Below are 26,465 nucleotides of genomic sequence, written 5' to 3'. Positions count from 1 at the left end.
CCGTAACGGTAACGAGGACGGTATCTCGTCACGAACTACCTAGGTGCTCTGGAGTGTGGGTGTGTGTGTGTGTGTTTGCTGCGTGTGGACGGGAAGCTTGTTATCGCTTCTTCGCGTCCACCGCGAGGGTCGACGACGTGCAGTCCCGGTGCATCGGTGAACGGAGCGGAGCGGAACGGAGTGGGCATGTATTGTTGTTACAGGAGCGGAGCAAGGGCAAGGATAAGCGGGTAAAGCGGAACAGGACACGTCGCCGAGGGATCGTCGGTCGCGGATCGTAATGGGGTATGTATCTTCTCTGAACTCGCGGGCCCAGCTAGGGCTGGTCGGCGTCGCTGTCGTCATCGTCTCCGTCCTCCTCCTCCTCCTCGCCGTCGCCGCTCGAAAACCATTTCGGGGTGACCCTGATGCCGAGCTGCTTGCACACCCGTCGTCCCTCTGCGACCCAGTATTCTGGGTGACCTTTCGCCTTGGCCCGCTTGGCCAGCTGCTTGGCCTTCTTGGCGCGCGGACCGCCATAGCCCGCCAGCCCGCCGCACCGGATGAAGGCCGACACGTCCCTCTGCCACCGCAGCTGCTCGAGCGCCCCAATCGTCTGGAGAAGCACGTCGTCGAGCTGCTGCAGCTTCACTCGGCCGTCGCCCGCCCCTGCCTTGGCCTTGCCCTTACCCGTCCCGGTCGACTGGGCCGGCTTGCCGCGCCCGTCTTCGATCGAGAGGTCCGTGCCGTATCCATCCTGGCCCTCTCCGGCCTCTGCGGCGCCAACGGGTTGAGCGGCCGCGCTGGTGTCCTGCTCCGCGTCCGCGGACAGCTTGCGGGTGCGCCGCTCGGTCGTCTGCTGGATCCACCGTTCCATGAGCCTCGCCGCGTCCTTGTCAAACTCGGGAATGAGGATATGGTTGAAGGGCTGCATCCGCGCCTTGTCGGTGCTGTCGTCGAGCAGCAGCGTGTTGTGCTGCCCCCACGGTCCCAGTTTGGCTGCAGCGAGCGCGGCCTCCAACGCGGCAGACACTGTCTCCTCGGCCGTGGCGCTGGAGCCGTCGCCATCGCCATCGCCGTCGCCGTCGCCGTCGGCTGCGCGCACGCGCTCCTGGGCCTCGTCCTTCTGGTCGGCCAGGCTCAGCTCGGCGAGGTCCGGCCGCTCGCGGTTCTGCGCATCCCTCTGGTCGGCCAGCAGCCTCCCCGGGCTGGCCAGCCCATGCGCGCGGGCGTTGAGCTCGATCCATACAATCTCGAGGTCCTTGACGCTCTCGACCTTGTGCCCGAAAAACTTGCTGATGACGAGCGTGTCTCGCGCCCACACACGCAGCAGCCGCTGGCGTTGCGCCTCGCTGAACGAGGCCCGCACCATGCTGTCGACGTTGACCGGCCTCGCCGACGACCAGACCAGCAGCTCGTACCTTCCCAATGACCCCGGCGCTTCCTCCTGTGCCGACGGCCAGAAGTGAGCCCCGTGCGGAAGATTGGAGGGCGTGGCAGCAGCGTCGTCGGTGCTGCTGGGCGGAGGGGTGGTCCGCGCCGGCTTGGCGTCGGCAGCGATACCGAGGCAGTACTGCAGGAAGCAGTCGAGGTAGGGGCGCGGCGTGGGTGCGGCCGAGCTGATGCTCATCGACCCTTTGTTCTTGGCGCGGTACACGAGCGTACCGTTGAGGTCGAGGATGAGGAGCTTCTTGGGCGGCTCGCCCTTGTCGCGCGGAAGCTCCTCGGGCTGCTGCTCGGCCTGCTGGATGTACGTGCTGCGCGGCTGGTTTCGGGTCGCCGGGACAGTCGGGCCGGCTTGCCTTGACGCCGCATCCTTGGCGTAGGTCGAGTAGTGAGCGGCGTTGGCGTGGTCGTTGGCTGGTGCGTGGCCGTGCATGGCCGCGGAGCGAGGCTGGCGAGGCGGTGAAGAGCGCCAGGAAAGGTGGCTGGATCGGGTGCGGTCCTGGCTGGGTCCCGGGGGTGAGCTGCCGCGGCCATCGTGGTGCCATGCTGGGGCGTGCTTATATGCCTGCTGCCTGGCGTAGGGCGCGTCATGCCGGGACGGCCAAGAGTGATGGGACGAGGCGTCGTGAGGAAGGTGTCCTGGCTGGTCGTGACCATGGGCGTAGGCGAGACCGGCCGCGTGGTTGCGGTAGCCGTCGCCGTAGTGTTGCGGACCGGCGAAGTAGAGCGCGCCCCAGCCGAGTGGTGCTGCTGGACTGTGAGATGGTGCGGCCCACTGGGAGGCTTGCCGTGCGTAGCCGTATCCGTGGCCGTTGGCGTAGCCATAGGCGCCGGGGGCTTGCGGCTGGCCGTAGCCGTAGGCGTAGCCGTCGAAGTGGGGCTGCGCGTTTGGCTGTGCTTGGTATCCTGAATTTCGGGCGTAGTCGGAGGAAGATGAAGGCTGCCATGCGGCATTGGCGTAGCCGTCGCTGTAGCCTGCATGGTTATGATGAGGCGGGCGGTATGGCTCGGTGCCGTAGCGGTAGTGGTAGGCGTCTGCGGATCTGCCTTTTCCTTTTGGGCGCCAGTCCATCGTTCTGGAGGCCGGCTGGCTGGGTATGCGGTGCGACGAGGGTGGACGAGGCGCAGTAGCGGTGCGCAGTGATGTGTGAGGAGCGAGCGGCGGGGAGCGTCGTAGAATGGCCACGACACCCACGCCGGTCTGCATCGAGGTGGGGCGAGCCAGGATGAGGATGAAAGGAGCGGTGATGCAAGAAGGAGGCAGCCTGGATGGGGCGGTCCAAAAAGGCACGCAGGCCGTGGGTAGAAGGGGGATCGATTGATAGGTATGGCCGTGTTCGTCGTCGTCGTCGTCGTCGTTGGCGTCGAGATGGAAGCGTCCGACGCGACACGCCTCGGAATTGAGCTCGAAAAACCAAGGCAAAAAGGTTGCAAGGCTGCCAGGCCACGCCAGACCAGGCTCCACATGGGCCCCGCCCCGCCAGCTCTGGGTCGGCCCCCGAGGCGTTCTCGTCCGATAAAAGGGGTGAGGGAATAGCGAGGCCTGCCCAGGCCAAGTCGGAGCACCGGTCCGGTGGCCGCGCCCAAACCAACAAGCAGGTGGCCCAGGCTCGCCTTGCTTGCTACACGTCCCCAAGCTTTCCACCTAGCCTCTGTCTGGCCTCGTCTCGAGACGGCGTGGGCGCACCCCTCAGCCCGCGGGAAGCCAAAGCAACAGCCCCATCGACATACATAAACAGTAGGCCAACCTCCTTCTCCGCCTCGGTCCTGCTAGCCATCGTCCATCACCCTCGCCCCGCCGTCATCGCCATCTAACTGCCCCCTCTCACTCGCCGCCCCTTTCCACCCCCACAGCCAGCCAGCCATGTCGACCTCGGACCTGGCCTGCGAAAAGACGCCCTCGGTGGCCTCGCCCGCCCTCTTTTCGCTCAAGGGCAAGTCGGCCCTCGTCACCGGTGGCACCCGCGGCATCGGACAGGCCTGCGCCATCGCTCTCGTACAGGCGGGCGCCTCCGTCTGCCTCGCCGTCCGACCGGGTCACCAGTCTTCCTCGACCCACCCGGCGCTCCAGGTCCTCCTCGACCTCACCGGCCAGTCGTCCGACCAGAAGCACACCACCGTCGACGCCGACCTCTCCAACATGGCAGACGTCAAGACCGTCTTTGACCGTGCGCTCCAGGTCGCCCCCCAGGGCAAGATCGACATCCTGGTCAACTGCGGCGGCATCCAGAGGAGGCACCCCTCGACCGACTTTCCCGAAGAAGACTGGGACGAGGTGAGTCGACAGCGCCGGCGCAGCCTCGGCGTGTCGACAGCAGACGTGGCGCTGACTACCGACCCGATTTCCCCCTTGTCGTCTGCCAACCGACCAGGTCATCAACGTCAATCTCAAGTCGGTCTGGCTGCTGTCGCAGGCGGCAGGACGCCACATGGTCGAGCGGAGGTCGGGCAAGATTATCAACTTTGGAAGCCTGCTCACCTTCCAGGGAGGCCTCACGGTGGGTGTTTAGTGGGCCTGTCGCGTGTGTCTCTGGAAGCGCGCCGTTTTGTCGCTGACACCTCGCTCCGCCTGCCCTCTGCCCACCTTGTCTGTCGATCGTCCTGCTGCCCTAGGTGCCGGCGTACGCGTCTGCCAAGGGAGCAGTGGGCCAGCTGACCAAGGCGCTGTCCAACGAGTGGGCCAAGCACAATGTGCAGGTCAACGGCATCGCGCCGGGCTACATTGCAACCGACATGAACGAAAAGCTGCTGGCGGACCCGACGCGGCTGCGCCAGATCAGCGAGCGGATCCCAGCGGGGCGGTGGGGCGATCCGGTCGACTTTGCCGGCCCGCTGCTGTTCCTGGCCAGCTCGGCGAGTCAGTATGTGAGCGGCGAGATGCTCGTCGTCGACGGCGGCTGGATGGGCCGCTGAGCAGCCGTCGACGGCGGGCGCCGATAGACGTACCGGTATGCTGGCCCCTCGGCATGATCGAGTGGGTGTATCGAATGCTAGAAAGCGAGGGTCCTGGCCCGTCGAAGGAGACGCAGAGTGCGGCGACTGAGCCGAGTGCATGGCTTGAAGGAGTGCTTGGGCCTGGCTGATGGACGACGATGACGACGGCGGCGGCGGCGAGGGCAGCCGGGCGTGCCGAAGAGATGCCGAAGAGGCTAGGGACGAGGCGATGGCGTGGGCAGGCCTGGCCTGGCCTGCCTGGCAGCACGTGTGAAATGGCGTCTGAGCAGAGGGCGGCAGAGTGACGCCAAGGGGCAGTCAAAGGCAGGCGTGGGGGAGAGGGCAAGGGGGGAGAGGGGCGGCCAAGATGCAGAGGCGAGGCGAGGGCAGACGTACAGATAGATCTAACCGAGCCTCAAGCCGCCGGTCCACGACGCCCGGGTCCAGACCGGCCTGCCAGGCCAGGGCGTAGAGATGAGAGACACGCGCGCACGCCGGCAAGCCCACGCTACCTAGCCTCCCCAACCTAGGTACGTAGCCGGCACAGCCTCGGCCCGCCCTCTTCTCTTCCCTCGACGGCGGCCATCCCGTCTTCTCTTCCCCGCCACCATCTCATCACAACGCCCGACCTCGCACCCACACCGCATCATCAACCATCACCATGCCAGACTCGCACCCCTCGACCGACGATCCCGCACCGCACCACGCCCAGCACGATGCCCACGCCGACCAACATGGCGGCGACAGCGACGCAAAGGCAGCCCTCCTCATCCAGAAAAACTACCGCGGCTACCGCGCCAGGCGCCAGCTCGACGGACTCAACCTCTCGGCAGACTCGCGCTGGCAGGACGCCATCACCCGCCTCCGCCTACAGCAGGCTCACAACGACGCAGGCAGCGGCAAAAACGACCCCGCAACCCGCTGGAAGCGCGGCGGCCTCTTTGTCGGCCAGCTCACCGGCGCAGGCGACAAGTGCTACGACATGCGACAGGCCTCCGACGATGGCGACGACGGCGGCGACGGCGACCAGGCTGACGGCAAGACGCAGGCAGCACCGCCGGCATCCGGAAAGACGGACGGCCCCGTCGAGGGCGGTCCCACGCTCAAGGCCAGCGACCCGCAGATCGACGGCAGCACAAAGGTCGGCAACGTCCCCGGCGCAAACGACGGCGACAAGATCGACAACATCCGCTCCATTGCCAAGCCAAACCAGCCCGGACTCCGCCTCCTGGAAAAGTGGACCCGCAGCGGCGAGTACCAGGAGCTGAGCAAGGCCATGGCCTCGCAGTACTGGCTCGAAATGGTCGACCAGAAGCACCGCTACGGCTCCAACCTCAAGTACTACCACGACGCATGGAACAAGGCCGACACCGACCTCAACTTTTTCCAGTGGCTCGACCAGGGTCCGGGCAAGGACCTCGACCTCGAAGACTGCCCGCGCCAGCGCCTCGACTCGGAAAAGGTCATCTACCTCAGCGCCGAGCAGCGCAAGAACTACATTGTCGACGTCGTCGACGGCAAGCTCCACTGGCGGCGCAACGGCAAGCCCGTCGACACGGCCAAGGGCAAGCACCGCGACCTGGGCGACGGCCGAGGGATCGTCGACCTCGGACAAGACGAGCAGAGGGAGGCCGAGGAGCAGATCAAGCGCAGGGCCCTCGAGCGCGGCGTGTCCGAAGACTCGCTCGACAGCGTCATGACGGGCAGCTCGTCGAGCGACGACGAGGAAATGAGCCCCAAGGACAAGCGCAGGGAGGCGCGCCACTACCAGTCGAAGCGCTCCGGAAAGAGCCGCCACCTCGACGTCCTCTCGCCCTCCAATTGGGCCGACATGCTGCTGCGCAAGACCATCGGCAGCAACACCTGGATCTACGTCTACAACCACCGCAGGGAGCTCTACGTCGGGCTCAAGCAGACGGGCTACTTCCAGCATTCCAGCTTCCTCTGTAAGTCGTCGATCGGCTACCTTCGCCCGTCAGCCTCGCCTCACGTCGGCAGGTTGCGAGACTCACCGCCGCCTCTGTACTCTTTGTTGTCCTCCTTGCTCTCTGGTCCGGACCAACAGATGGCGGCCGAGTCCTCTCTGCAGGCCTGCTCAAGGTCGACAACGGCCAGCTGGTCTCGCTGTCGCCGCTGTCGGGCCACTACCGCGCGGGGACGGCGCACTTCCGGTACTTTGTCAAGTCGCTGCAGGACGGCGACGTCGACCTGTCGCGCGTGGTGCTGTCCAAGTCGCTGCTGATGCTCGCAGGCATGGAAAAGTACGGTGCGATGATGAGCAAGATCAAGGGGGGCGGCGGTGGCGAAGATGGCAAGGATGGCAAGGGCGGTGACAATGACGAAAAGGGCGGCGAGGCGAGCGAGACGGAGCAGGGAGAGGAAAAGCACAGTCTGGCGGAGAGGGTCAAGGCGCATCTCCACCTCGGACGCTCGGGCCGAGAGGGTGAGGAGGCATCAGCAGATCCAGCGACGGCGACGACGACGACGACGACGACGACGACGAGCAAGCGGGAAAAGATCAAGGAGCTGTTGGTGCCCGGGCACCGAAAACGAAAGGAGGAGCGGGAAGCTGCGACGGCGACGGCGACCGCGACGGCGACCGCGACCGCAACCACGGCCGAGGCGTCTGCATGATGGCCGCGGGACGCTTCTCCAGGATCCTCATTTTGATGTCGATGTCGGACCTCGACCGGCATGCACGCCTACTCGCCATCGAAACGATACCCCGCGTCACGCCCACCGCACGTCCGAGATGAGACTATGAGAGTGTGCTGTCGATTGCTAAGGGCATCTGGCGGTATCGGGCCGAATGAACGTCGACTCGAGGAGGGGTGGGGTATACAATTGCGATCTCAAAGGAGCGGGACGGTGATCGAGCCGGGTATGTATGGCGAAGGGCGGCCCGTCGTCGTGACTGTTGCCAGGCGAGAGGGGGGCAGGGGGCGAGGCTGGCTTCTAGAAGTAGGAATAAGAGGGAGGGGGCACGCCATCGACGTTTCGACCCTGCTGGATCCTCCTGGCCCACCTCTCGGGTCCTACACCACGAACGAGTCCATCCTCGTCATCGCTGCCGCGGTGGTGGTGGTGTTGGTTGAGGGGGGAGTAGGGAGGGGGTAGGGAGTCGAGGCTTCCGCCGCTGGATGCGGTAGCGATGCTGAACCGACTCGCCTCTTGTTCCCTGATCGTCTCCCCTGCCAGCGTGTACGACGAGGAGAGGTAGGACGACGAGGACGAGGACGAGAAAGAGAGGGAGGAAGGTGGTCGGTAGCCCTGACGGGGTACATCTGGCAGAGGCTTCGAGATGCGTTGCTGCCCCGGCGCGTGGACACGAGTGGAAGTCGACTTGGACTTGAAGTGAGAGTCGACCGAAGAAGCATCCGTGCCGATGCAGAAGAACGTCGAGGCCGACGATGACGACGAGGAGCGTTGGACCGTCTTGATCAGTCGGTCTGCTAGGATCGAGGGTCCGTCCCGTTTTGCCTTGCCCATCGACGACCAGGAGGACGAGGAGGGGTAGGAGGGGGAGGAGGGGTAGGAAGGTGCGAGCGGGAAAAAGTTCATCTTGCGCGTTTGGAGCGTGAGCGTATGCTCGAAGTGTTGCTCGGAGGTGAGGTGAGGGTGGACGCTGAGATGCAAGAGTGGGCGAGGTGAGGGTATCGCTGCGATGAGGAGATGGTCTGACCACCATACCCGCCTCATCGTACTCGGTGCTTTATACATCCTCCCCTCGCCCTTCTGACCCGCCGTATGGAAGACGACATTGCGAAGGGGCAGAAGGGGCGAGGATGGACGAGGGTCGGGATCGACGACGGCAGTGATGGATGAGGGTACGGATCGACGGAGGGCCGCGCGCGACGTTTGGACTAGATCTGGGATCGACGCTGCGCTGCGCTCCGGCCAGTCATTTGTCTGTCTCTCGAGACGTACGCCCGCGCTTGTTTGGCAGGGCCTGCACGCCTGCAAGAGGGTGGGACGGGAGCCGTCCTCGCGCCGGTTCACAGCGCCAGAGCAGGGGCGTGGAAGGATTAGAGCAGGGTAGGGCAGGAGGCAGGAAGTGCTGCGCCCCGAGCGTGGCAGACGAGCGAGCGAGCGAGGCAAGCAGGCAGGATCAAGGTTTTGGCAGTAAGAGTGGCCTGGACCATGACCTGAGCGAAATCGAGCAGTTATTGACTATTGCTGGCCCATCAGCTGGTGCGACGCACGCACAAACGCACGCACGCACGCCCAGTCACAGGCAGGACAGGCTACGGCAGGTCGTGCAGAGGTCCGAGCGGAGCGGGGCTGGCGTCGGGATGAAGGCTAGGCAACGAGGATCTTGACAGGTCCCCTTTGTCTTGGCTTGCCCGGCCTGGCCTGGCCTGTCACGCCCCCGTCCCGTTCCCGTCCCGTCGCTGGCCGGCCGGTGAAAGCCCGGGGCTGGGCCAAAAAATGTGCGGTCGGAGCCTGACAGGTGCTCGCAAGCAGGTGCGCGCCGCGCGTCGTGTAAGTTGCAGACGACTTTGGCCGGGTCAAAGTCGACGCCTGCCTGCTGGCCGTGCGGCGGCGTTGGTACCACCTCATCTTTTCCACCACTGCCCACCCCTCTCGTGCTTACGGCAGTATCTCCCTACCTGCACCTGCACCTGCATCTGCATCTCTATCTACGGCGGCATCTACTGCGGCCCCTTGTCGGCTACCAAGTAGACGCTACTCGATCCCCACCATACGCCCGGGAAGGGGGGCGCACGCGGTCAATCGAGGATGGTACACTCTGCCTGCGCCCATCACTCCTTTCACACCGTCGCCACCGCCGCCGCCGCCAGGATCGTCGTTTCCACCACCCTCGTACGCCGCGCCTACCCCACCAACGCCACCTCGTCTGGCACGGTCATGGATTCCGTCTTCGATAGCGTCGACGCCGACGCTGCGTCATCGTCGCGCACCAAGGATAGATCAAGGCAGTGGTTCGTCTCGAACGGCCCACCGCCGCGCCATCGCCGTTATGATGCTTCGTCGGCCACAGCTAGCAGCACCGCCACCACCGGCACCGGCACCGGCACCGGCACCGGCACCGTCGCCACCCGAATGTATCCGCCGCTCCCCATCCCGATCGCGTCCACCTCCTTATCAGAGCCTCGCTCGCCTGCTGCGTCGTCATCGTCACCGTCATCGTCCTCGCTCTACCCACCACTTGCCGGCGCCAGCACCAGCGCCAGATCGGCTCCATCGGCGTCATCACGACCGACCGCAGCGGCACCCCGCCCACCGCCAGCGCCACCGCTGACCTCGCGCCAAAAGGGCCAGTCGATCCCAAAGACGTGGTCCTCGACCGCTCCGCGCCGCTCGGCACCGCGCTCCTACAGCACCTACCGCGCCTCGTCCTCGCGCGCCAACCAGCAGCGCGAGGAGGAACGCACCCAGCTCGAGGCCCACCTCGACTTCTACTCGTACAAGCAGCCCGTCACCGCCGCTCTGTCTCCGGGCGAAGCCTTCCTTCGGCGTCGCAGCCATCCCGATCCCAATCCCGACCCCGCCTCCTCCTCCGCCGCCGCTGCTAGTGTCGCTGCACCGCCTGCACCGGCGCCCTCGACATCGCACCGGCTTCGCCCGCCCGCAGTGGCGTACACGACGGATCTGGCCGAGTCCATCGACCTTGTCCACTGCCTCGGCCCGGGCCCGCTGGCGCTCGACATGGAGTGGAACTTTTCGCACACGGGCAAGGTGTACAAGACGGCGCTGCTCCAGATCGCGTCGCCGTCGCTCGTGGTGCTGCTGCACCTCTCGTCGATCAAGGTCCTGCCGCCGCCGCTCCTCGCGCTCCTCACCGACGCCCGCCGCATCAAGACGGGCGTGGCGATCCGCAACGACGCGCTCAAGCTCCAGCGCGACTTTGGCGTCGCCTGCCGCGGCCTCGTCGAGCTCTCGCACGTCGCCCGCGCCGTCGACCCGAGCAGCTGGGAGGGGAGGAGGGGCGGCCTCATCTCGCTGCGCGACCTCACCCGCGTCTACCTCGGCCGTAAGCTGCGCAAGGACGCCGTCAGGACGTCGGACTGGACGCGCACCCCCCTCGACGCCGAGCAGAGAGAGTATGCCACCAACGACGTCGTCGTCTCCCTCGAGATCCTCCGTGCCCTCGTCGCCAGGATCGATCCCGGCGAGGGCCAGGGCGGGGCAGAGGGAGAGGGGGAGGGAGAGGGACGGCAATCGGAGCAAGAGGCGCTCGTCGAAACGCTCATGAAGATGGCCCGCGTCGACGTCGACCCCGTGCTCTCCTCGGCGAGCACCACAGACAAGGCGACAGCATCACCGACGACGACGACGACCACGAGGACACCATCGAATCGGAAAGTGCTGAAGCCCATCACGCTCAACGCCGTCTCGGTACGGGAGACGATTGTCCTCTCCTCGTCCCCCTCCTCCTCCTCCTCTTCCTCGTCTGTCTCCTCGAATTCGGAATCAATAACCCTGGACCGAATCGAACTGGCCCATCATCGGGCGATGAACCTCTTCCTCGCGCCGTTATCGCTCACGCTATCCCAGATTGCAACGACGCTCAACGTCAAGACGACGACGGTGGCCGCCTACATCTACAAGACGCTCATCGATCCCGTCTTTTGGCAGCGGCCGCAGCAGCAGCAGCAGCGAGGGCAGGGGCAGGGGCAGGGGCGGGGACGACGGTTGAGTGAGGAAGAGTGGAAGAGGTTGGACGCGGAGCTCGAGAGGGGTGGGAGGATGCTCGCTTCGACCCGATCGCGCATTCAGCGCGTCAGGGGCGGGTGGATGCCCGATTCGTGGAGTCGCAAGGCCAAACTGGGCAGGGTTGGCGACGATCAGTCCTCCTCACCACCTCCCTCGGCGGCGGCGGCGGCGATGTCGGCGATGAACAAGTCGCAGCCGCTGCCGTCTTCCTCGTCGACCTCTACCCCACCTGCACGGCCACCACCACCACCACCACCACCGACCTCGCTGCACCGCTCCGAGGCAGAGTGGGACGAAGTCGACGTCGTCGAACCGTCGCACTAGTCGTTGCTTGTCCCCTTTGCATCTCTATCTTATCCCCGCAAGCACGAGCCCGGTCTGGGCCTCATTTCATGACCCGCAGGAGGCAGGCAGGCAGCGGACGTCAATAACAACAGATACCCCCTCACTGATCAGTCGAAAATGGTACACGTGTCCTCATCATGCTCGTCGTTCGTCGTCGTGGCCGCCGGTCATGCGTCGGCCCTGCGACCACTGCCGACGACGACGGGGGACGGCACCGCGGGCTGGCCGAAGAAGCTGTGCTGGGGCGAAGTCGTCGGGCTGGCACCGGTGCGCGGCGTACGGTGGGCCCAGCCCGTCCTGGCCGTGGCGCCGATGGGGTAGCTCAGCTTGCCGCTTCGATCCCGGTAGCTGCCGGCGGCCGACGTTGCTTCCCGACGCCAGGACTGCTCTGATACGTCGGCCACGCCCTCGTAGCCGTACCCGTTGTCGAACTCGTCGTCGTCTTCGGTCGAGGGAGTCAGGTCCGGCGGCGTGTCGCCCGTCCTGCGGGAGCGGTAGATGGCCTCCCGGCCATATCTGCCGCCGTCGTGGTCGTCCTCCCCGTACCCGTCCTCGTCCGACCAGCCTCGCGACGTCTCGCGCGCTCGCGCCTTGCCCTTGCCCTTGGCTGAGGCCCTGCTCTGCGCCTTGGCCTGCATGGCACGCCACTGCCGCTCTTCTTCCGTCGAGGCGTCGCCCTCATCCACGTCCTGCCCGTCGGAGCGACCAGCAGTGTCGCTCCTCTTGAATTTTCGATCCGCCTTCTTCTTCTTCGGCTGCTGCGGCTGCTGTTGCTGCTGCTGCGGATCGACCTTGGTGCGGTCGATAAAGACGAAGGCGGTAATGTAGAGGACGAGGGCGGCGCCGACGCCCATTGTGACGCCGACGGTGCTGGCGATGCCGAGGAAGATGTAGAGCGGGTAGACTTCGCGCGCAATGGCCGAGATGACGCGCATGGGCGCCGTGTAGAAGAGGTAGACGATGCCCGAGACGAGGTAGCCGAGCGGCGCGAGCCCCACGGCGACGGGGCGCAGCGAGTGCGAGAGGCCGATGCGGAAGGCGCGGTAGAGGCGCGACGCCCCTGAGCCGAGCAGGCGGGAGAGGTAGACGAGGGGCAGAGAGAGATAGTAGAGGCCCCGCAGCGTGCCGCGCAGCAGGGCGAGGACAAAGTCGAGCAAGAGGGGCGAGGAGGATTCCTCTTCCTCGTCATGATCTTGCTGCTCGTCGTGGCCGCCGTCGTCATGGCGGTGGTCGCTGTTGAGGCGCTGCTTGGCCTTGGCTGCCGTCTTCCTGCTGGCGCCGTTGCTGATCTTCTTGGGCGCCTTTGCGCGGGGCTGCCGTGGGGACGAAGGTGCCGATTGACCCGGGTCGATCCGGTGCTGGGCAGCATGCTGTTTCCCGTCTTGATCCTGGGCCGCGGATTTCTTGCTCTTCGAGTCGCGGACGAGGTAGTCCTCGTGGGTGAACTTGAAGAGGTCGTTCGCTGGGTGGCTGTCTAGGCGCGCGTCGTCGTGCTGCGACGGGGGAAGCGGGATGAGGGATTCGACGCCGGGTGGCCTGTCGATGGCCTTGATCTGGGAAGCATGGCTGGGTGCCGTGGTGCTGCCGGCGGAGAAGAGGGACTGCGCGTTTGGCCAGAAGAAGGCGACGAGGAGTGCGGCGATGGCGACGGGCACGATGCGGTTGGTGCCGGGCTCGATGTTGGCCGCCGCTTTTCGAGATGAGGCGGGCATGGCGAGCGGTGCCAAGGTCGGACGCCGGGAGCGACTGACGGGTGGCGGTGGAGCGGCTGCGGCGCTGCCGTCTGGCGTGGCCGTGCTGGCTGGCGATGAGATGCGCAGCTTGGCGGGGAGGTGCGTTGGTCCCCTGGGGTGGATGGTCAAGCGATGGCGGCAGTGGTGGGAGGAAAGGAGAGGCTGGCCGAGATAGCAACCGACTTGGAACTCAATTTGGTGGGGTTCGAGGTTGGCCTGGAGTACGTGGGGCAGCTCCACATTTAGCCGCGCCCGCGTGAAAGAGGCTCTGTTGGCCGCCTCGTATCCCTGCCTGCCCACGTCGACCCGTCATCATGACCCTTGGACCCAAGCACTCGCTCAGCTCCTCTCCAAGACCGGGCCCGCGACCTGCTTCCACCACGCCCGCTCTTGCAGCCACACCAAGCCCCTCGAGACGAAAAAAAAAAAAAAAACCAAGCCTCGATACGCTCAGGCCCGCCAGGCACCCTCGTTTGGGCCCAACCCTGCGGCCAGGCCAGTCCCATCCCTCGTGTACCCGTTTCGCTGCCCAGGCCAGATTGCCTTCGTCTTTCGTGGCTACATCGGCGGCGTGTGGGTGTGGTCAAACGCCTCGAGACAAGGCTATGGCCAGACGCTCGTGCCAAGGCCGCCGAGGGCCTACTCCCCGCTCCTTTGCGCGACACTCTTGGCCTCACTCAAGACAACCATGGGCCGCCACACCGCGGCGTTGCCATGCGGCCGCCCCCAAAGGTTGGACAAGGCGAGGGGCACGTTGCACGACACAAGCCGGCCGTGCCGAGAGAGGCGCTCGCAGACAGGTCAAGAGGGCAAAAATACAGACAGACAGAGGGCCAGACCCGGGCAAGGAAGGGACCGCAGGGTTCGCGGCGCTCGCTTTTGTGCTGGATTGCATGGGGGGTGCGTTTGGGTGCTTGGGTGCGCTAGGAAAAGAGAGAGAGAAAGAGAGAGGGGGCGGCGCGCCATGCATAGGCAAAGAACTTGCAGTCGTATCCATCATCCGCGGGCGAGACGCTTATCGTCGGCCGGCACCGGGGACGTTGCGGCCGCGGCGCTCGGGGGCCTGGTAGGCGCTGACGGGGGCCGAAACGCTGACGGGCAGGCTGTCGAAGCCAACGGCGCGCAGCATGTCCTTGGTGTCGGGGTCCACCTCGAGGCCGCCAGTGGCCGACGTGTCGAGCGCCGAAACGTCGGGCACGTACTGGTCCTTGCGCTCGCGCTCCTCCTCCTGCAGCTTGAACGAGATGCCGCGGACGGGTCCACGCTGGATGCGCTTCATGAGGTGGGTCGTGAAGCCGGCAATCTTGTTGCGCAGGCGCTTCGACGGGATAATGGCCACCTCATCAATGACCTTCTTGTTGGTGTGGAAGTCGACCGCGTTGAGGCGCGGGTAGTACTTCTCAATCAGCACGCGAGCGGCGCGCTTGGTGGTCTTGGTGCGGACACGGCCCTACAGCGGCGACAAGGCACGGCAAGAAAGAGAAGAGCGAGCGTCGAATGTCAGCTTCTCCGAGGTCCGTGGTTTGGGATGCGATCTGCAGCTGCGGCAACGGAAGTCGTGGCAGCAGCCAGCAATGCCGCCGCATGTCCGCGCAGCCCAACAGCCAGAGAGTAGAGAGAGAGTCGAAGGGGCGTGTGTGGGTGTGTGTCGGGTGGTGGGCAGGTTGTCGACCAAGGCTCCGAAGCCGATGTCGTCGTCGATGCTGATCGCAGGTGTGGCAGATTCATGGATGCGCGACTCGACGGAGGCTGCCGCCATCGGTCTGGCTCCATCAGGCCTCTTGGCCCATGGCCTCGTCCATCCACCTGAAACCCCGACACGGCGCCTCCTTGCGCCATCCCCAACCCTACCCTCCTTCCATCTACAGGTGTGCAGCGCGACGACGGCACCTGTACCTCCTTCAACTTCGCCGCCGGCCTCCTCCTGTGCGGTGACGCCTGTCTCTGTCGTCCAGAGCACGATTCCTCCCTAGATTGATGAAACCTCCCTGAAAAGACCCCCTTGTCCGCAACCGTTATCCGGTTCCGCGTCCCGCTGCCGGTACAGCGGTAAACGTCCGCTCAGCGTCGTGGCTGGCTTGGACTCGAGGTGGATTGTTGGGTCGACATCTCGCATTTATACGAGTCAGGTTGTCGACTTCGGAAGTCGATGTCGGTCCAGGAGATGGAATGGCGGCATAGATGCGTGGCGGGCTGCGGTCGGTGCCACTGCGAAGGAGTGCTCGCCGCGATTCTGTTCCGGTCGTCGTGGCTGCTCCATTTTTCTCGATCTCTCTCTCTCTGGCTGTTGCTAACGCCATGGCTCGTCGTCCGGCGGTGGTGCTGCTGGCTGTCGTCCGTTTTGTCGTCCATGCTGTGTCGCTGTTGATGCTTACCATTTTGGATGTCTTGAGGTATAGGGGGGTGCGGGGCGGAGGAGGTGTGGTGTGCGGTAGGGGGTGCAAGGGATGGTGTTGGCGGTGACGACGACGTCCAACGGGCCCCCGCCCGGGCGCCCAGCCTGCCGTGGCCTGCCATGCCCTGCCTCGCCCTGCCCTGCCCTGCCCTGCTCTGCCGCTCCTTCGCCTTCCCGCCCGACGGCCCGTCGGTGGCCCACCGAGCTCCCCTTCTTGCGGAAGCGCAACTCTTGCCTGGCGCTCGCTGCTGCTCTCGCTGGCTCGCCCCCGTCCCTCTGCCAAAATTTCAAAATGAGGGCCTGCCTGGCTCGAGACAGAGAGCGGCGGTTTCCTAGCGAGCTGCGCAGGCTGGCCGGCCGGCCGAGACTCACGTGAGCAAAATTGCAAAACTGTCAAAGGTTGGATTCTCGCCAGTCGGCCGCACGGCCTGCTGGCTGGAAGAATTTCGGACAGGGGTCGGCTGGGCTGGGCTGGACGCTGGCTGGCCAGCCGGCCAGCTGGTTTGGCGGGCCTGGCTCGACTCTGGCGCTGGCGAGGGGAAAGGGCCCCTTGGCTGGCAACTGGCGGGGCCGGCTGAGACGGATGGGCGAGGGCGCTGGTCGCTGGCCGCTGGTCGCTGGTGCTGCCGTCGTCGTGGTCGATCCGAGACTGCTGCTCCCATCACACCTCCTCCCCTATCACCGGTCACTCGCTCGTCGCCCCTCAAGGTTAGTATCTCGCCTCTTCTCCTACACGCCCTCGCACGCCGCCAGTCACGTCGGTATCACTACGCGTGGCCCACGGACCCGACCGCCCATCGTATCCGGCCTCCCGACCTTGTCCAGCGCCTCGAAGATCGCAAAGAGCACACCGACAACAGCAGCAGCAGCAGCAGAAACGGCGCCACGGACGACCTCATAACTGCACACCGCATCGGACCTCTGCCGTCGCCCTTCACACGACCTGACGTCGGTTCTCGGTCAGGAACGGCCCGTTATACCGTCGCCCGCCACGATGTCACGACTCTCGAAACTCGAACCCACATGTCAGCTCGCCGCAGGCTGAAGGGCAATCTGGGCTATATTCGATCCTTTAATCGCGTCACATCACCTCGTCAGCCACTTGACGGCCGCCGCCGTCCAGGCACGGGTTGCACTCCCCTCGACACTGCCACTGCCGCATCCGCCCGCCGACTCTGCTCGCCCTGCGCTGCTCCTGCTCTTTCCGACATTGCGATTTCGACGCTGGACGTCTCGGATGGTCGGATCTCGATGGGCTCCGTAGGCCGCGCAACCTCAAGACGAGAAAATAGGTGGAAACGCAAGAGGGCATGGCTGAGGCAGAACAGGTGTGGCTGACAAGATCGACGGTTTGTTGTGCGCTCTCCTGTACCTGCCCAGCAGATCTCACATATAGCCCATCATGGTCCGCATTTCGGTTCTCGTGAGTATCTCTTGCATCTCGCTCTTCCCTTGGGTCGTCTCGCCGTCGCGGGACGACACCGGGACCGGCTTCGCAGAGGGCGGTGCTTGCTGACCCCGTGCTCCCCTCTCTTGGTCACTGGCGCTGTCTTTCCCCCCAACAGAACGACGCTCTTAACAGCATTGTCAACGCTGAGCGCAAGGGCAAGCGCCAGGTTCTTGTCCGACCCTCGTCCAAGGTCGTTGTCAAGTTCCTGTCCGTCATGCAGAAGCACGGTGAGTGTCGCGGATTTGCTCGGTTCTCAGCCCCCCTCTCCTACCCGATGTGACGGGTGTGACTGGGTGTTCTCCCTCCTTGTCGCCATGCCACCCCACTCGATGACTCAAAAGGCGGATGAGAGGTCAGTCGTTGGACGGCTCAGCCTGCCCGCCGTCTGCCCTCTCTCCGCCCTCGGAGTTATAACTAATGGGCTATCGGCTTGGAGTGCCTTGCGCGTTCCAGTCCACCGACGTTCATCTTTAAGGCTCCGAGAAAGCAAAGCCGGCGACGCGCTGCCGGGCCGCACGGAGGTAGTCAGCCACCCATGCCCCTTGCCGTTCGCGGTGGGGTGCGGGTCGGACCGCCTCGGTGCACACGGTCTGCGGTCCCCACATCTCTCTCGCGTCGGCCTGTTCATCTTGTTCCGGTTCGGTGATGGCCCTGTCGGGATACCGGGGACAGCACCGCTGACCCTCGTCGTTGCACTTTGCGTCCGTCGTCCGCCCTGGCTGCTTGTAGGCTACATTGGCGAGTTCGAGATTGTCGACGACCACCGTGCCGGCAAGGTCGTCATCCAGCTCAACGGCCGCATCAACAAGTGCGGTGTCATCTCGCCCCGCTACAACGTTCCGCTGAGCAAGATTGAGAACTGGGTCGGCCAGCTGCTGCCCGCTCGTTCGTTCGGCTACGTTGTCCTCACCACCTCGGCCGGCATCATGGACCACGAGGAGGCCCGAAGGAAGCACGCCGCCGGCAAGATCCTCGGCTTCTTCTACTAAGCAGCGGATCGCGCGGCTGCCCCGACACTCTCTCTCTGCGTCGTTCGCTCCCTCTGTATGCCAAGGGTTGTCATCCAGGCCTGTCCCCCATGACCGCATCCGCCCTCTCATGTCGCATCGTCCTATTCCCTTCCGGCTCTTTGGACAAGAGCGGGCTGCACACCACCCAAAATTTGAGCTTTCGGCGACGAGGTCGCCCTTGCCCTCCTCTTTTCTTCTGACTGGCAGGGGAGCGCGCCCTCTTTCCGCCTTAGCATGTAACACTATCGCTTTGCCTGTCTGACCTCGCGGGATGGCTGGCTGGCTGGCTGGCCGTGCGGGTGCGGGTGTGATGTCGTCGTGGGTTGCAGAATCCATTGTTGTCGTCGCCGTCGTCGCGCAGCTCGGCGTCGTTGGCATTCCGACGTCGAGTGCAGCAGGGCGGGCGAGAGGCAAGGCTAGGGCCCCGAGTCGGCCGCCGTCGGAGGAAAGGCGCCGGGCTGCAGCGTGCCGAGCAGCGGCCAGCCAGGGCCCCCGTGGCCGCCTCTCGGGTGCTGGAAGACGGCCCGGCGGCGCCGGCGCTTGCTGCCATGTTGGACGGCTCGCCTTGGGGACTCGCTCGCCCGCCTGCCCAAGCCCTCCCTCGAGAAGAAAGGCGGGTCGAGGCTGTGCCTGGCCGGGCTGGCTCGAGCGTCGCCTGCCCTCCCACCTCGCTCGACGCTCCATCTTGCTCTCCCTTCACCCCGTCTGCCCTCCTCATCACTTGCCCCATCGTCTTGGCCCGATACCGTCTAGCGTGAGCCTTGAGAGCGATAGCGACCATGGAGGCAAAATACATCGCGTGGCGCAACGCCTACATCCGCAGCAGCCCAGAGGTGAGCCCGCCCAGCCCAGCCGACCGCCTGCCCATCTGCTCCACCGCCCCGTCCTTCCGCTTGTCCAGGTCAAGGCCACGGCCACGGCCACGATCGCGACCTCTTGCGGCACCTACTGACTCCTACGTCCCCTCTTTCAACTGCGACCGACTGCGATGCCAAAACGGCCCCCAAAGGGTCTCTACTGCTTCTACAACGCCAGCGTACGTTTTGCTCCCCGTCGCCGCCTCGGATATTCACGAGAGCTGAGGTTCTCCAGGCTGACGTATCGACTTCTCGACGCCGGCGTCGTTGCAGGGGGACAACGGCGATGCAGTGACCTGTTCAGAGGCGCACGGTGAGCCTCGCCCTGTCTCTCCACCGTAGCGTGACCTCTGACACCTCGCCTTGGCGCTGACGAGCTCGCTTCCGCCGAACGCCGACGCGACGACAGGCTATGCCATGCTCATCTCGATCCTGCACCGCAAGTGAGTTGTTGCCGGCTTCCTGGCCTCGCTCGGATCCAGCAACACGGCTCACACTGACAGGGCGCCCCGGAGATCCCGCTCCCGACCGCGCCCCCCCTTCGACGCGGCAGCCTGCAGGACTTTGACGCTCTGCTGCGTTTCTTCCTGCACTTTCGCAACGAAAAGGGCCTCATGAAGTGGCAGGTGCGGCAGAAGAAGCACCACGCCCTCTACGTCGCCGAAGACGGCCAGACCAGCGCCACGGATGGCGGTACGTCTACGCTCTCCTCGCCGCGCCTTTGTGCTTCACGCGGCCCCTTCGCCCTGTGTCTGACGCTTTCCATCTCGTTCGAACCCGCACTGAACGACGCGACGCAGACATCGACATCGCGGCGGCTCTGATCCTGGCATCGCGCCTCTTTCCGCAGGGCTCGCCCGCCTACCCCGCTGGAGCATACCGGCACGAGGCCCAGGCTCTGCTCTCGGCGATCTACCGCTACGAGATTCACCCGGACCTGCGCACACCCCTGCTGGGAGACTGGTGCAATTCGGACGGCGACGACAATGTCCGGCTCTACAACGCCACGCGCTCCTCGGACTTTATCCTGAGCGCCTTCCACCTCTTTGAGCAGTTCGTCGATGGTGAGTCGTTGCCCGCCTCGTCGGCTTCTGGTCTCGCTCTCGAGCCAACACGGTCGCCTTTTTCTGAAGAACCACGGCTGCGCCATTGAACGCCTGGCCATTTCCAGACGCGGGGCAGAAGCAGGCGTGGCGCAGCGTCGTCGATGCCGTCGTCGGCGCGACGGTCAGCGTCTCCTCGCAGTCCGAGACGGGCCTTGTCCCGGACTTCCTCGAGTACAATGCCCAGGAGCGCACGTGGAAGCCGGCGTGGGGCAAGCTGCTCGAGGGCGAATACGACGGCCACGTCTCGTGGAACGCCTGCCGGACGCGTGAGTCTCTTTCCCCTTGCGCTCGCGCTCCCCCTGTCCAGCTCATCCTCCTCGTCGTATCTCTGGATGACTGACCCTCGCACGATCGATGTCGGGCCCGATGTACGCAGCGTGGAGGCTGGCGCACTACTACGCCGTCACCCAGGATGCGCGGCTGCGACCGGTGCTCGACAAGATGTACAAGTCGCTCGTCTCGCCCGACCACCGCGAGTGCGACTTCCCCCAGACTCCCGCCGGCATCGACATCTGGAGCGGCAAACCCCTCGTCGACTACAGCGGTACGTTGGCCTCCCCTCTGTCCCTCGTTTTACTTGGTCGCTGCGGCTTAAGCTGACGATGACGGTCGATCAATCGATGGATGACGACGGCGGCGGCGTACGCGCGCCCGCGCAGACAAGGCCTTTATCGCACCGACGTCGTACCTCTGCTACGTCCTTGGCGACTCGGCCTCGCACAAGCAGGGCGTCGACGCCCTCGCCGCGGCAAAGGACAGCTACTTTGGCGATTCCATCGACGTCCTCATCGCCGAGCAGGCTGTCAATGCCGAGCTGTTCCGGTAGAAGGGGCGACAGAGACGCGCCTGCCGGACCGGAGCCAGCGCCCACCCCCGCTGGGCACCTCTCATTCACTTCGTCTCTCTTTCTCTCTCTCTCTCTCTCCCGCGATCAAGCTGTGCTGTCTGAGGGCGGGGCCGTGGCCCGTGGCCCGAGCTTTCTTCGTTTCTCGCGTCGCCGTCTCTTCTCTCGCAACCATCCCATCGTGTACAAGTGTCCCGTGGGCCCATCGCCGCCGCGCCACTACTTCTTGCCCTTGGCGGCGCTCTTGGGGAGCTCGCGGGTGAAAGGGAGGAAGTCGCGGCCCTGCATGTAGGGCTGGAGGGGCGGGGGGATCCGGAGGCCCTCGGGCGTCTGCCAGTTTTCGACGAGGCAGCAGAGGGCTCGCTCGGTGGCGCAGAGGGTGCCGTTGAGCATGTGGACAAAGGTCTGCTTCGAGTCGCCGGGCTTCTTGAAGCCGCAGCGCACGTCGAGGCGGCGCGACTGGTAGTCTGTGCAGTTGGAGCACGAGACGAGCTCCTTGAACTCGCCCTGGAAGGGGAACCACGCCTCGAGGTCGTACTTCATGGCGGCGGCGTTGTTGAGCGCGCCCGAGACGATGGCGACGACCTGGTAGGCGAGGCCGAGCGACTGGTAGAACTCCTCCGAGTTGGCCAGCATGGCCTCGAGCATGTCCCACGACGAGGCCGGGTCGGTGATGCAGAACTGCTCGACCTTTTCAAACTGGTGGACACGGAAGATGCCCCAGGTGTCCTTGCCGTGCGAGCCGGCCTCCTTGCGGAAGCAGGTCGAGTAGCCGGCGTAGCGGATGGGCAGCTGCTTGGCGGGCTCGGTGAAGACCTCGTCCGAGTGGTACGCCGAGATGGGCTGCTCGGACGTGGCAATGAGGTACTTGTCGTCCTCGTCGCCCGTGACGTGGTAGAGTTCCTCGTCAAACTGGTCGAGCTGCGCCGTCTTGCTCATGGCGTCCTTGCGCATCATAAAGGGCGTCATGATCTTTTTGTAGCTCTTCTTGCGGAGGAAGTCGAGGCCGTAGTTGATGAGGGCCTGGTTGAGGTCGACGCCGTCGCCGGTGAGGAAGAAGCCGCGGTGGCCGGCAATCTTTGTGCCGCGCTCGGTGTCAAAGAGCTCGAGGCGGTACATGACCTCGTGGTGGGAGAGGATGTCGGTCTTTTTCTCGACCTTTGCGTTGGGGCCGTCCGGGTGCCAGGTGCGGATGACGGCGTTGTCATCCTCGGTCTGGGAGATGGGGACGCGGTCGCCGACGATGTTGCCAATGGTCGAGGCCTTGTGCCTCATGTCGGCCTCTGCCTGGGCGACGGTGGGCTTGAGCTCTGCGACCTTTGCGTCGAGCTCCTTTTTCCTGGCCATCTCCTCGTCGGCATTCTCCTTTGCCTTTCGCTTCTTTGTGATCTCGGCCTGGGTGGTGTTGACCTCTCTTCGGACGGCGTCAATCTCCTTTTGGAGCGAGACCCAGTGCTTGTACATGTCGAGGACCTGGTCGACGAGCTCCTCGGGCGCTCCTCGCTTGCGCTGCGAGTCCTTGACCACCTGCGGGTCGCCGCCCTTGTCGGGCTGGAGCACTGCGAAAGGGGAGCGAGGGGCAGCGGGGCGGGGCAGCGGTCAGAAGTGGTGGCCTGGTGGTCGACCCGCTGCTGCTCTGCGTAGACCGCAGAGCCGGCACTCACTGAGGAGGTCGATCATATTGCAAGCGAAAGGGGGTGGGGCGAGACGGAGGGTGGCTGTATAGGGAGGCGGCGGAGGTGATGGTGGTACGGCGCCAGTGTGAGGATCACGAAGATTAGCTGCCAGCGAAAGTGTGACTTTCCGCAAGGCGTGGGCTCGGGGCCCTAGGCTGCTGCTTGCTTCGGACTCGGGCGTGCGTGGTTGGTTGGTTTGGGCGTTGCTTCCAAGCTCGGGCCCGCCTGGCCTGGCTGCCTGCCCTCGCGAAGAAATTTGGCCCGATTTTCCTCGTGCTTTTTCGCCTCGCACGCGGTGGGCCCCCGCGTCGTCCGTCGCCTTTCTCGATCGCCGCACTAACCAGCTACCGCCTTGCTTGCCACCACCACCACCACCATCATCGACCCTCACCTACCACCCTCTGCCATGTCTGCCGTCATCGACCTCCCCTTCGAGCTTGCCGCGGCCCCGTCCGGCTTCAAGCCCGGCCAGCCGTCGAAGCTCTCGGCCCCCGGCAACCAGGTCCTCTTCCCCGTCGGCCCCGCCTTTGTCGGCTACAAGCGCCGCGAGCTCAAGCAGATCGACTTTGCCACCGACGACCAGCACGAGGCCGACAGGCTCGCCGCCGAGGCCGCCAACGCCTCCAACGGCGACGATGCCGAGGTAGACGTCGGCGACGAGCCCGAGTCCCAGGACCTCCTCGAGCGCGACCCCAAGGAGTGGAAGTCGCAGGACCACTACGCCGTCCTCGGCCTGTCCAACCTGCGCTGGAAGGCCACCCAGGACCACATCAAGGTCGCCCACCGCAAAAAGGTCCTCAAGCACCACCCCGACAAGAAGGCCGGCTCCTCGGGCCTCGCAAACGACGACTCGTTCTTCAAGTGCATCGCAAAGGCCCACGAGATCCTCTCCAACCCCGAAAAGCGCCGCCAGTTTGACTCGGTCGACGAGTCCATCGACGACGACGACGTCCCCTCGGGCAAGGAGGACCCCAAGAAGTTCTACGCCCTCTGGGCCCCCGTCTTTGAGCGCGAGGCCCGCTTCTCGGAGCCCAAGAACGGGCCCGTCCCCAGCCTCGGCGACGAAAAGTCGAGCCGCGACGAGGTCAACGCCTTTTACGACTTCTGGTACAACTTCGACAGCTGGAGGTCGTTCGAGTACCTTGACAAGGAGATCAACGAGGGCAGCGACAACCGCGACGACAAGCGCTACACGGAAAAGAAGAACCGCAACGAGCGCGCGCGCAGGAAGAAGGAGGACAACGCCCGCCTGCGCAGCCTGGTCGACAAGGCGCTCTCGGTCGACCCGCGCATCAAGCAGTTCAAGGCCGACGACAAGGCCGCCCGCGAGGCCAAGCGCAACAAGGGCAAGCCCGCCGCCGCCACCGACCCCAAGGCCGCCGAGGCCGAGCGCAAGGCCAAGGAGGAGGCCGAGCGCAAGGCAAAGGAAGAGGCCGACAAGCAGGCCGAGGCCGACAAGGCGGCAAAGGCCGACGCCAAGAAGCAAAAGGAGGCCGCCAAGAAGAACCTCAAAAAGACCAAGAAGGCGCTGCGCGACCTCGTCACGTCCAACAACTACTTCCTCGCCCCCGGCGCCGCCGTCGACGCCGGCGTCATCGAGGCGCAGCTCAACGAGCTCGACCTCATCTGCTCCAAGCTCGAGCCCGAGGTCGTCGCCGAGGTCAAGCAGAAGGCCGAAAAGGCCGGCGGCGCCGACGCCATCAAGGCCGAGTTCAAGGCTGCCGGCGAAAAGGCCGGCGCCTCGCCCTCGGCCTTTGCCTGAGCAGGAGGGCGAGCGCGCGGGAGGCCGTAGCCAAAACCTGTTACCCCCCTTCTTCCTCCCTTCTCGAGACGTTTCGTGTAGCCTTGTCGGATGTGCTCTGTAGAGGTAGAAGCGCGAATCACGACCGCTGCCATGGCGCATCGCATTCGAACGGGCCGACCTGCCATCGTGTCTGTGCTCTCCGCCGGCGCCGGCGCCCGTACGCCGAAGAGCCGAGGTGTCGTCGCCGTTGGAGGTAGAGCTCCTCCGGCTCATCGAGTTGATCTGTCCAAACGACTGATCCAGCGGGCAGGCAGATCGAGCAGGGACGGGGCGGGGGCATGCGTGGGCGATTGTATATCGTAGAGGGGGGCTTATATGTGATCGTTGGAAGGGGGAGAACCGATACGAAGGAGGGGCGAGGCGAGGCGAGGCGAGGCGATGCGGGGTGTGAAGAGTAAAAAGTACAGGTGGTGGTGGTGGTTCGCCTCGTTTGGCCCGATCAGCTCAAACGTCCGCAACGAGGCGGGCAGCGACGGGACGAGCTTGCACAGCCTTGATCGCGACAGATGGCATGGATCGGTTCCTCTTCCTCTCGGTGGATGAGCGGATCGGGATGTGTGTGTTTTTAGATTGAAGTGGCTCGTCGTCATAGATCGAGATCGAGAGCGAGGGCGCGGCGCCACCACCAACGAGCGATATAGGCACCCCCGCACGACGACATGCAGCTCCCTCCCAGGCAAGGGATAGAGAGGCTGCCGTCGCTGCGGCCACTTCCTCCCTCCTCTCTCTCGTAGTCCGAGGGAGGCGGCATTCCCGTGACCATGCCGCCGCGACCTCGGACCTGCACCTCCAGCTCCGGCTCCGACTGGCGCTAACCTCGACGCGTTCGTCTCTTCTCCATTTAGAAGACGAGGGCAGCGTTCTTCTGCTTCTTGTCACCGCCGAGCTCGAAGTGCTTGCAGCGCTTCAGGGCCATGTGGGATCGGTACTTGCAGGCAACGCACTCGAGGCGGAGGACGACCTTCTTGGTCGCTGCGGGCGGTGACGAGGGTGGTGGCAGTAGACGACGAGATGCGAGGTCAGCTATGAGCATCAATGCGAGCCGAGCGCCTCTCGCAGGCGCAGCCGTGACACTTACTCTTGGCCTTCTTGTGGAAGACGGGCTTGGTCTGACCACCGTAACCGCTCTGCTTCCGGTCGTAACGGCGCTTGCCCTGGGCGTAGAGCGAAGCCTTGCCCGTCTTGTACTGGGTGATCTTGTGCTGGCTGCGAAGGTCAGGGAAGATGACGGAGGGAGATAGGCGGCCTCGTCAGTACACTCGGACTGACACGAGTGCAGCGCTCGGGTTCGCGGCCCCGTCGAAGCGAGTCCTCCAAACGAGATCCGGTCCATCATGATCCCTCATATAGGACCGCCGGATCGCCACGGTGTTCCAGCCGCCGGGCCAGTCGGCGGCGATGAGAAGGCCAATGCCACAGAGTCTACCAGACTCCGTTGATGCCCTCGTTGGGCGGCCTTTCCATGCTCCCGCCACAGTCCACCATATCCGCCGTTTCAACCCGATCCCCCGGATCTAGAGCTCCGCCATTCCTGCCTTCGGCCTTCCATCTTCCGTGTGTCCGGCTACGTGTGCGGCGCCGTCTGAGCGTCAATAGGACACTTACGTGTGCTTCTTGCAGGGCTTGCCCTTGCAGTAGGTCCTCCTGGTCTTGGGAACGTTGACCATTTTTCTGTTGGTTTGGTGGATTGTGCGAGAGCGGGAAAGAAAGAGAAGCGATGGGGCGAGTTGAGATGGCTTGTCCGTGGTAGTGCAAAACGGAATGACTAGAGTGCACGGCAGGCGAAGGTCGGGGTGGCTGAAAAGGTCGGGCCTTGGAACGACGGGCGAATCGGCGGGCGGACAGTCGGACAGTCGGACGGTCGGTCGAGTCGAGTCGAGTTTTCCGGCTGACAAGATCAGGCTAACTGTCGTCGCCGGAGCAGAGCTTCACCAGGCAGAGATGCTGCTTTCTTCGACTGTCGTGAAGTCGTAGTGGGCCAGGGTGTCGGGGTGGCTGGCTGTGGATTCCCAGTCGTTGGTTCTTCGCCTGGCCTCGTATTCGGGCCAGCAGAGGGGCGGCACAGCGGGTCGGCGATGACGGCGGCGATGGTGTGACGATGTCGAAGATGGCGGCTGGTGCTGACGATCAGACGGCCGGCGGATACTCACGCTGATGTGTTGTCGAGACTTGCGGGGGTAGGGTGAAGGTAGCGAAGAGGCTGGCCGG

The 26,465-nt window shown here is 64.9% G+C and overlaps 11 protein-coding genes across 11 annotated transcripts; 6 read left to right on the top strand and 5 right to left on the bottom strand.

Annotated features, from left to right (window-relative positions):
- Window positions 1-316: 316 nt before the first annotated feature.
- On the bottom strand, window positions 317-2,497 carry PFL1_02720 (uncharacterized protein; the record flags this gene model as incomplete). The annotated part of the gene is made up of 1 exon (XM_007880236.1): window positions 317-2,497. One exon carries the CDS (start codon window positions 2,495-2,497, stop codon window positions 317-319), a length of 2,181 nt encoding a protein of 726 aa, XP_007878427.1.
- Window positions 2,498-3,289: 792 nt separating this feature from the next.
- On the top strand, window positions 3,290-4,338 carry PFL1_02719 (uncharacterized protein; the record flags this gene model as incomplete). The annotated part of the gene is made up of 3 exons (XM_007880235.1): window positions 3,290-3,700; window positions 3,798-3,923; window positions 4,039-4,338. 3 exons carry the CDS (start codon window positions 3,290-3,292, stop codon window positions 4,336-4,338), a joined length of 837 nt encoding a protein of 278 aa, XP_007878426.1.
- A 682-nt stretch (window positions 4,339-5,020) lies between these two features.
- On the top strand, window positions 5,021-6,993 carry PFL1_02718 (uncharacterized protein; the record flags this gene model as incomplete). The annotated part of the gene is made up of 2 exons (XM_007880234.1): window positions 5,021-6,305; window positions 6,425-6,993. The coding sequence occupies 2 exons, from the start codon at window positions 5,021-5,023 to the stop codon at window positions 6,991-6,993; spliced, it is 1,854 nt and encodes a 617-aa protein (XP_007878425.1).
- A 2,106-nt stretch (window positions 6,994-9,099) lies between these two features.
- Window positions 9,100-11,361, top strand: PFL1_02717 (uncharacterized protein; the record flags this gene model as incomplete). Its single annotated transcript, XM_007880233.1, has 1 exon — window positions 9,100-11,361. One exon carries the CDS (start codon window positions 9,100-9,102, stop codon window positions 11,359-11,361), a length of 2,262 nt encoding a protein of 753 aa, XP_007878424.1.
- Window positions 11,362-11,549: 188 nt separating this feature from the next.
- Window positions 11,550-13,094, bottom strand: PFL1_02716 (uncharacterized protein; the record flags this gene model as incomplete). The annotated part of the gene is made up of 1 exon (XM_007880232.1): window positions 11,550-13,094. One exon carries the CDS (start codon window positions 13,092-13,094, stop codon window positions 11,550-11,552), a length of 1,545 nt encoding a protein of 514 aa, XP_007878423.1.
- Window positions 13,095-14,130: 1,036 nt separating this feature from the next.
- PFL1_02715 (uncharacterized protein) lies at window positions 14,131-15,493 on the bottom strand (the record flags this gene model as incomplete). The annotated part of the gene is made up of 2 exons (XM_007880231.1): window positions 14,131-14,565; window positions 15,491-15,493. 2 exons carry the CDS (start codon window positions 15,491-15,493, stop codon window positions 14,131-14,133), a joined length of 438 nt encoding a protein of 145 aa, XP_007878422.1.
- Window positions 15,494-16,912: 1,419 nt separating this feature from the next.
- Window positions 16,913-17,949, top strand: PFL1_02714 (uncharacterized protein; the record flags this gene model as incomplete). The annotated part of the gene is made up of 3 exons (XM_007880230.1): window positions 16,913-16,933; window positions 17,076-17,187; window positions 17,690-17,949. 3 exons carry the CDS (start codon window positions 16,913-16,915, stop codon window positions 17,947-17,949), a joined length of 393 nt encoding a protein of 130 aa, XP_007878421.1.
- An 800-nt stretch (window positions 17,950-18,749) lies between these two features.
- PFL1_02713 (uncharacterized protein) lies at window positions 18,750-20,759 on the top strand (the record flags this gene model as incomplete). Its single annotated transcript, XM_007880229.1, has 9 exons — window positions 18,750-18,803; window positions 18,980-19,006; window positions 19,101-19,140; window positions 19,237-19,270; window positions 19,381-19,520; window positions 19,628-19,891; window positions 19,999-20,199; window positions 20,310-20,477; window positions 20,593-20,759. The coding sequence occupies 9 exons, from the start codon at window positions 18,750-18,752 to the stop codon at window positions 20,757-20,759; spliced, it is 1,095 nt and encodes a 364-aa protein (XP_007878420.1).
- Window positions 20,760-20,996: 237 nt separating this feature from the next.
- Window positions 20,997-22,457, bottom strand: PFL1_02712 (uncharacterized protein; the record flags this gene model as incomplete). Its single annotated transcript, XM_007880228.1, has 2 exons — window positions 20,997-22,336; window positions 22,442-22,457. The coding sequence occupies 2 exons, from the start codon at window positions 22,455-22,457 to the stop codon at window positions 20,997-20,999; spliced, it is 1,356 nt and encodes a 451-aa protein (XP_007878419.1).
- A 402-nt stretch (window positions 22,458-22,859) lies between these two features.
- Window positions 22,860-24,215, top strand: PFL1_02711 (uncharacterized protein; the record flags this gene model as incomplete). The annotated part of the gene is made up of 1 exon (XM_007880227.1): window positions 22,860-24,215. One exon carries the CDS (start codon window positions 22,860-22,862, stop codon window positions 24,213-24,215), a length of 1,356 nt encoding a protein of 451 aa, XP_007878418.1.
- Window positions 24,216-25,098: 883 nt separating this feature from the next.
- Window positions 25,099-25,924, bottom strand: PFL1_02710 (uncharacterized protein; the record flags this gene model as incomplete). Its single annotated transcript, XM_007880226.1, has 3 exons — window positions 25,099-25,229; window positions 25,336-25,463; window positions 25,863-25,924. The coding sequence occupies 3 exons, from the start codon at window positions 25,922-25,924 to the stop codon at window positions 25,099-25,101; spliced, it is 321 nt and encodes a 106-aa protein (XP_007878417.1).
- Window positions 25,925-26,465: the final 541 nt, after the last annotated feature.

This window comes from Pseudozyma flocculosa (genome assembly GCF_000417875.1).
Source record: "Pseudozyma flocculosa PF-1 unplaced genomic scaffold scaffold00008, whole genome shotgun sequence".
In the NCBI taxonomy this organism is placed as follows: Eukaryota; Fungi; Basidiomycota; class Ustilaginomycetes; order Ustilaginales; family Ustilaginaceae; genus Pseudozyma; species Pseudozyma flocculosa.
This window is presented reverse-complemented; position numbering and strand designations above follow the sequence as displayed.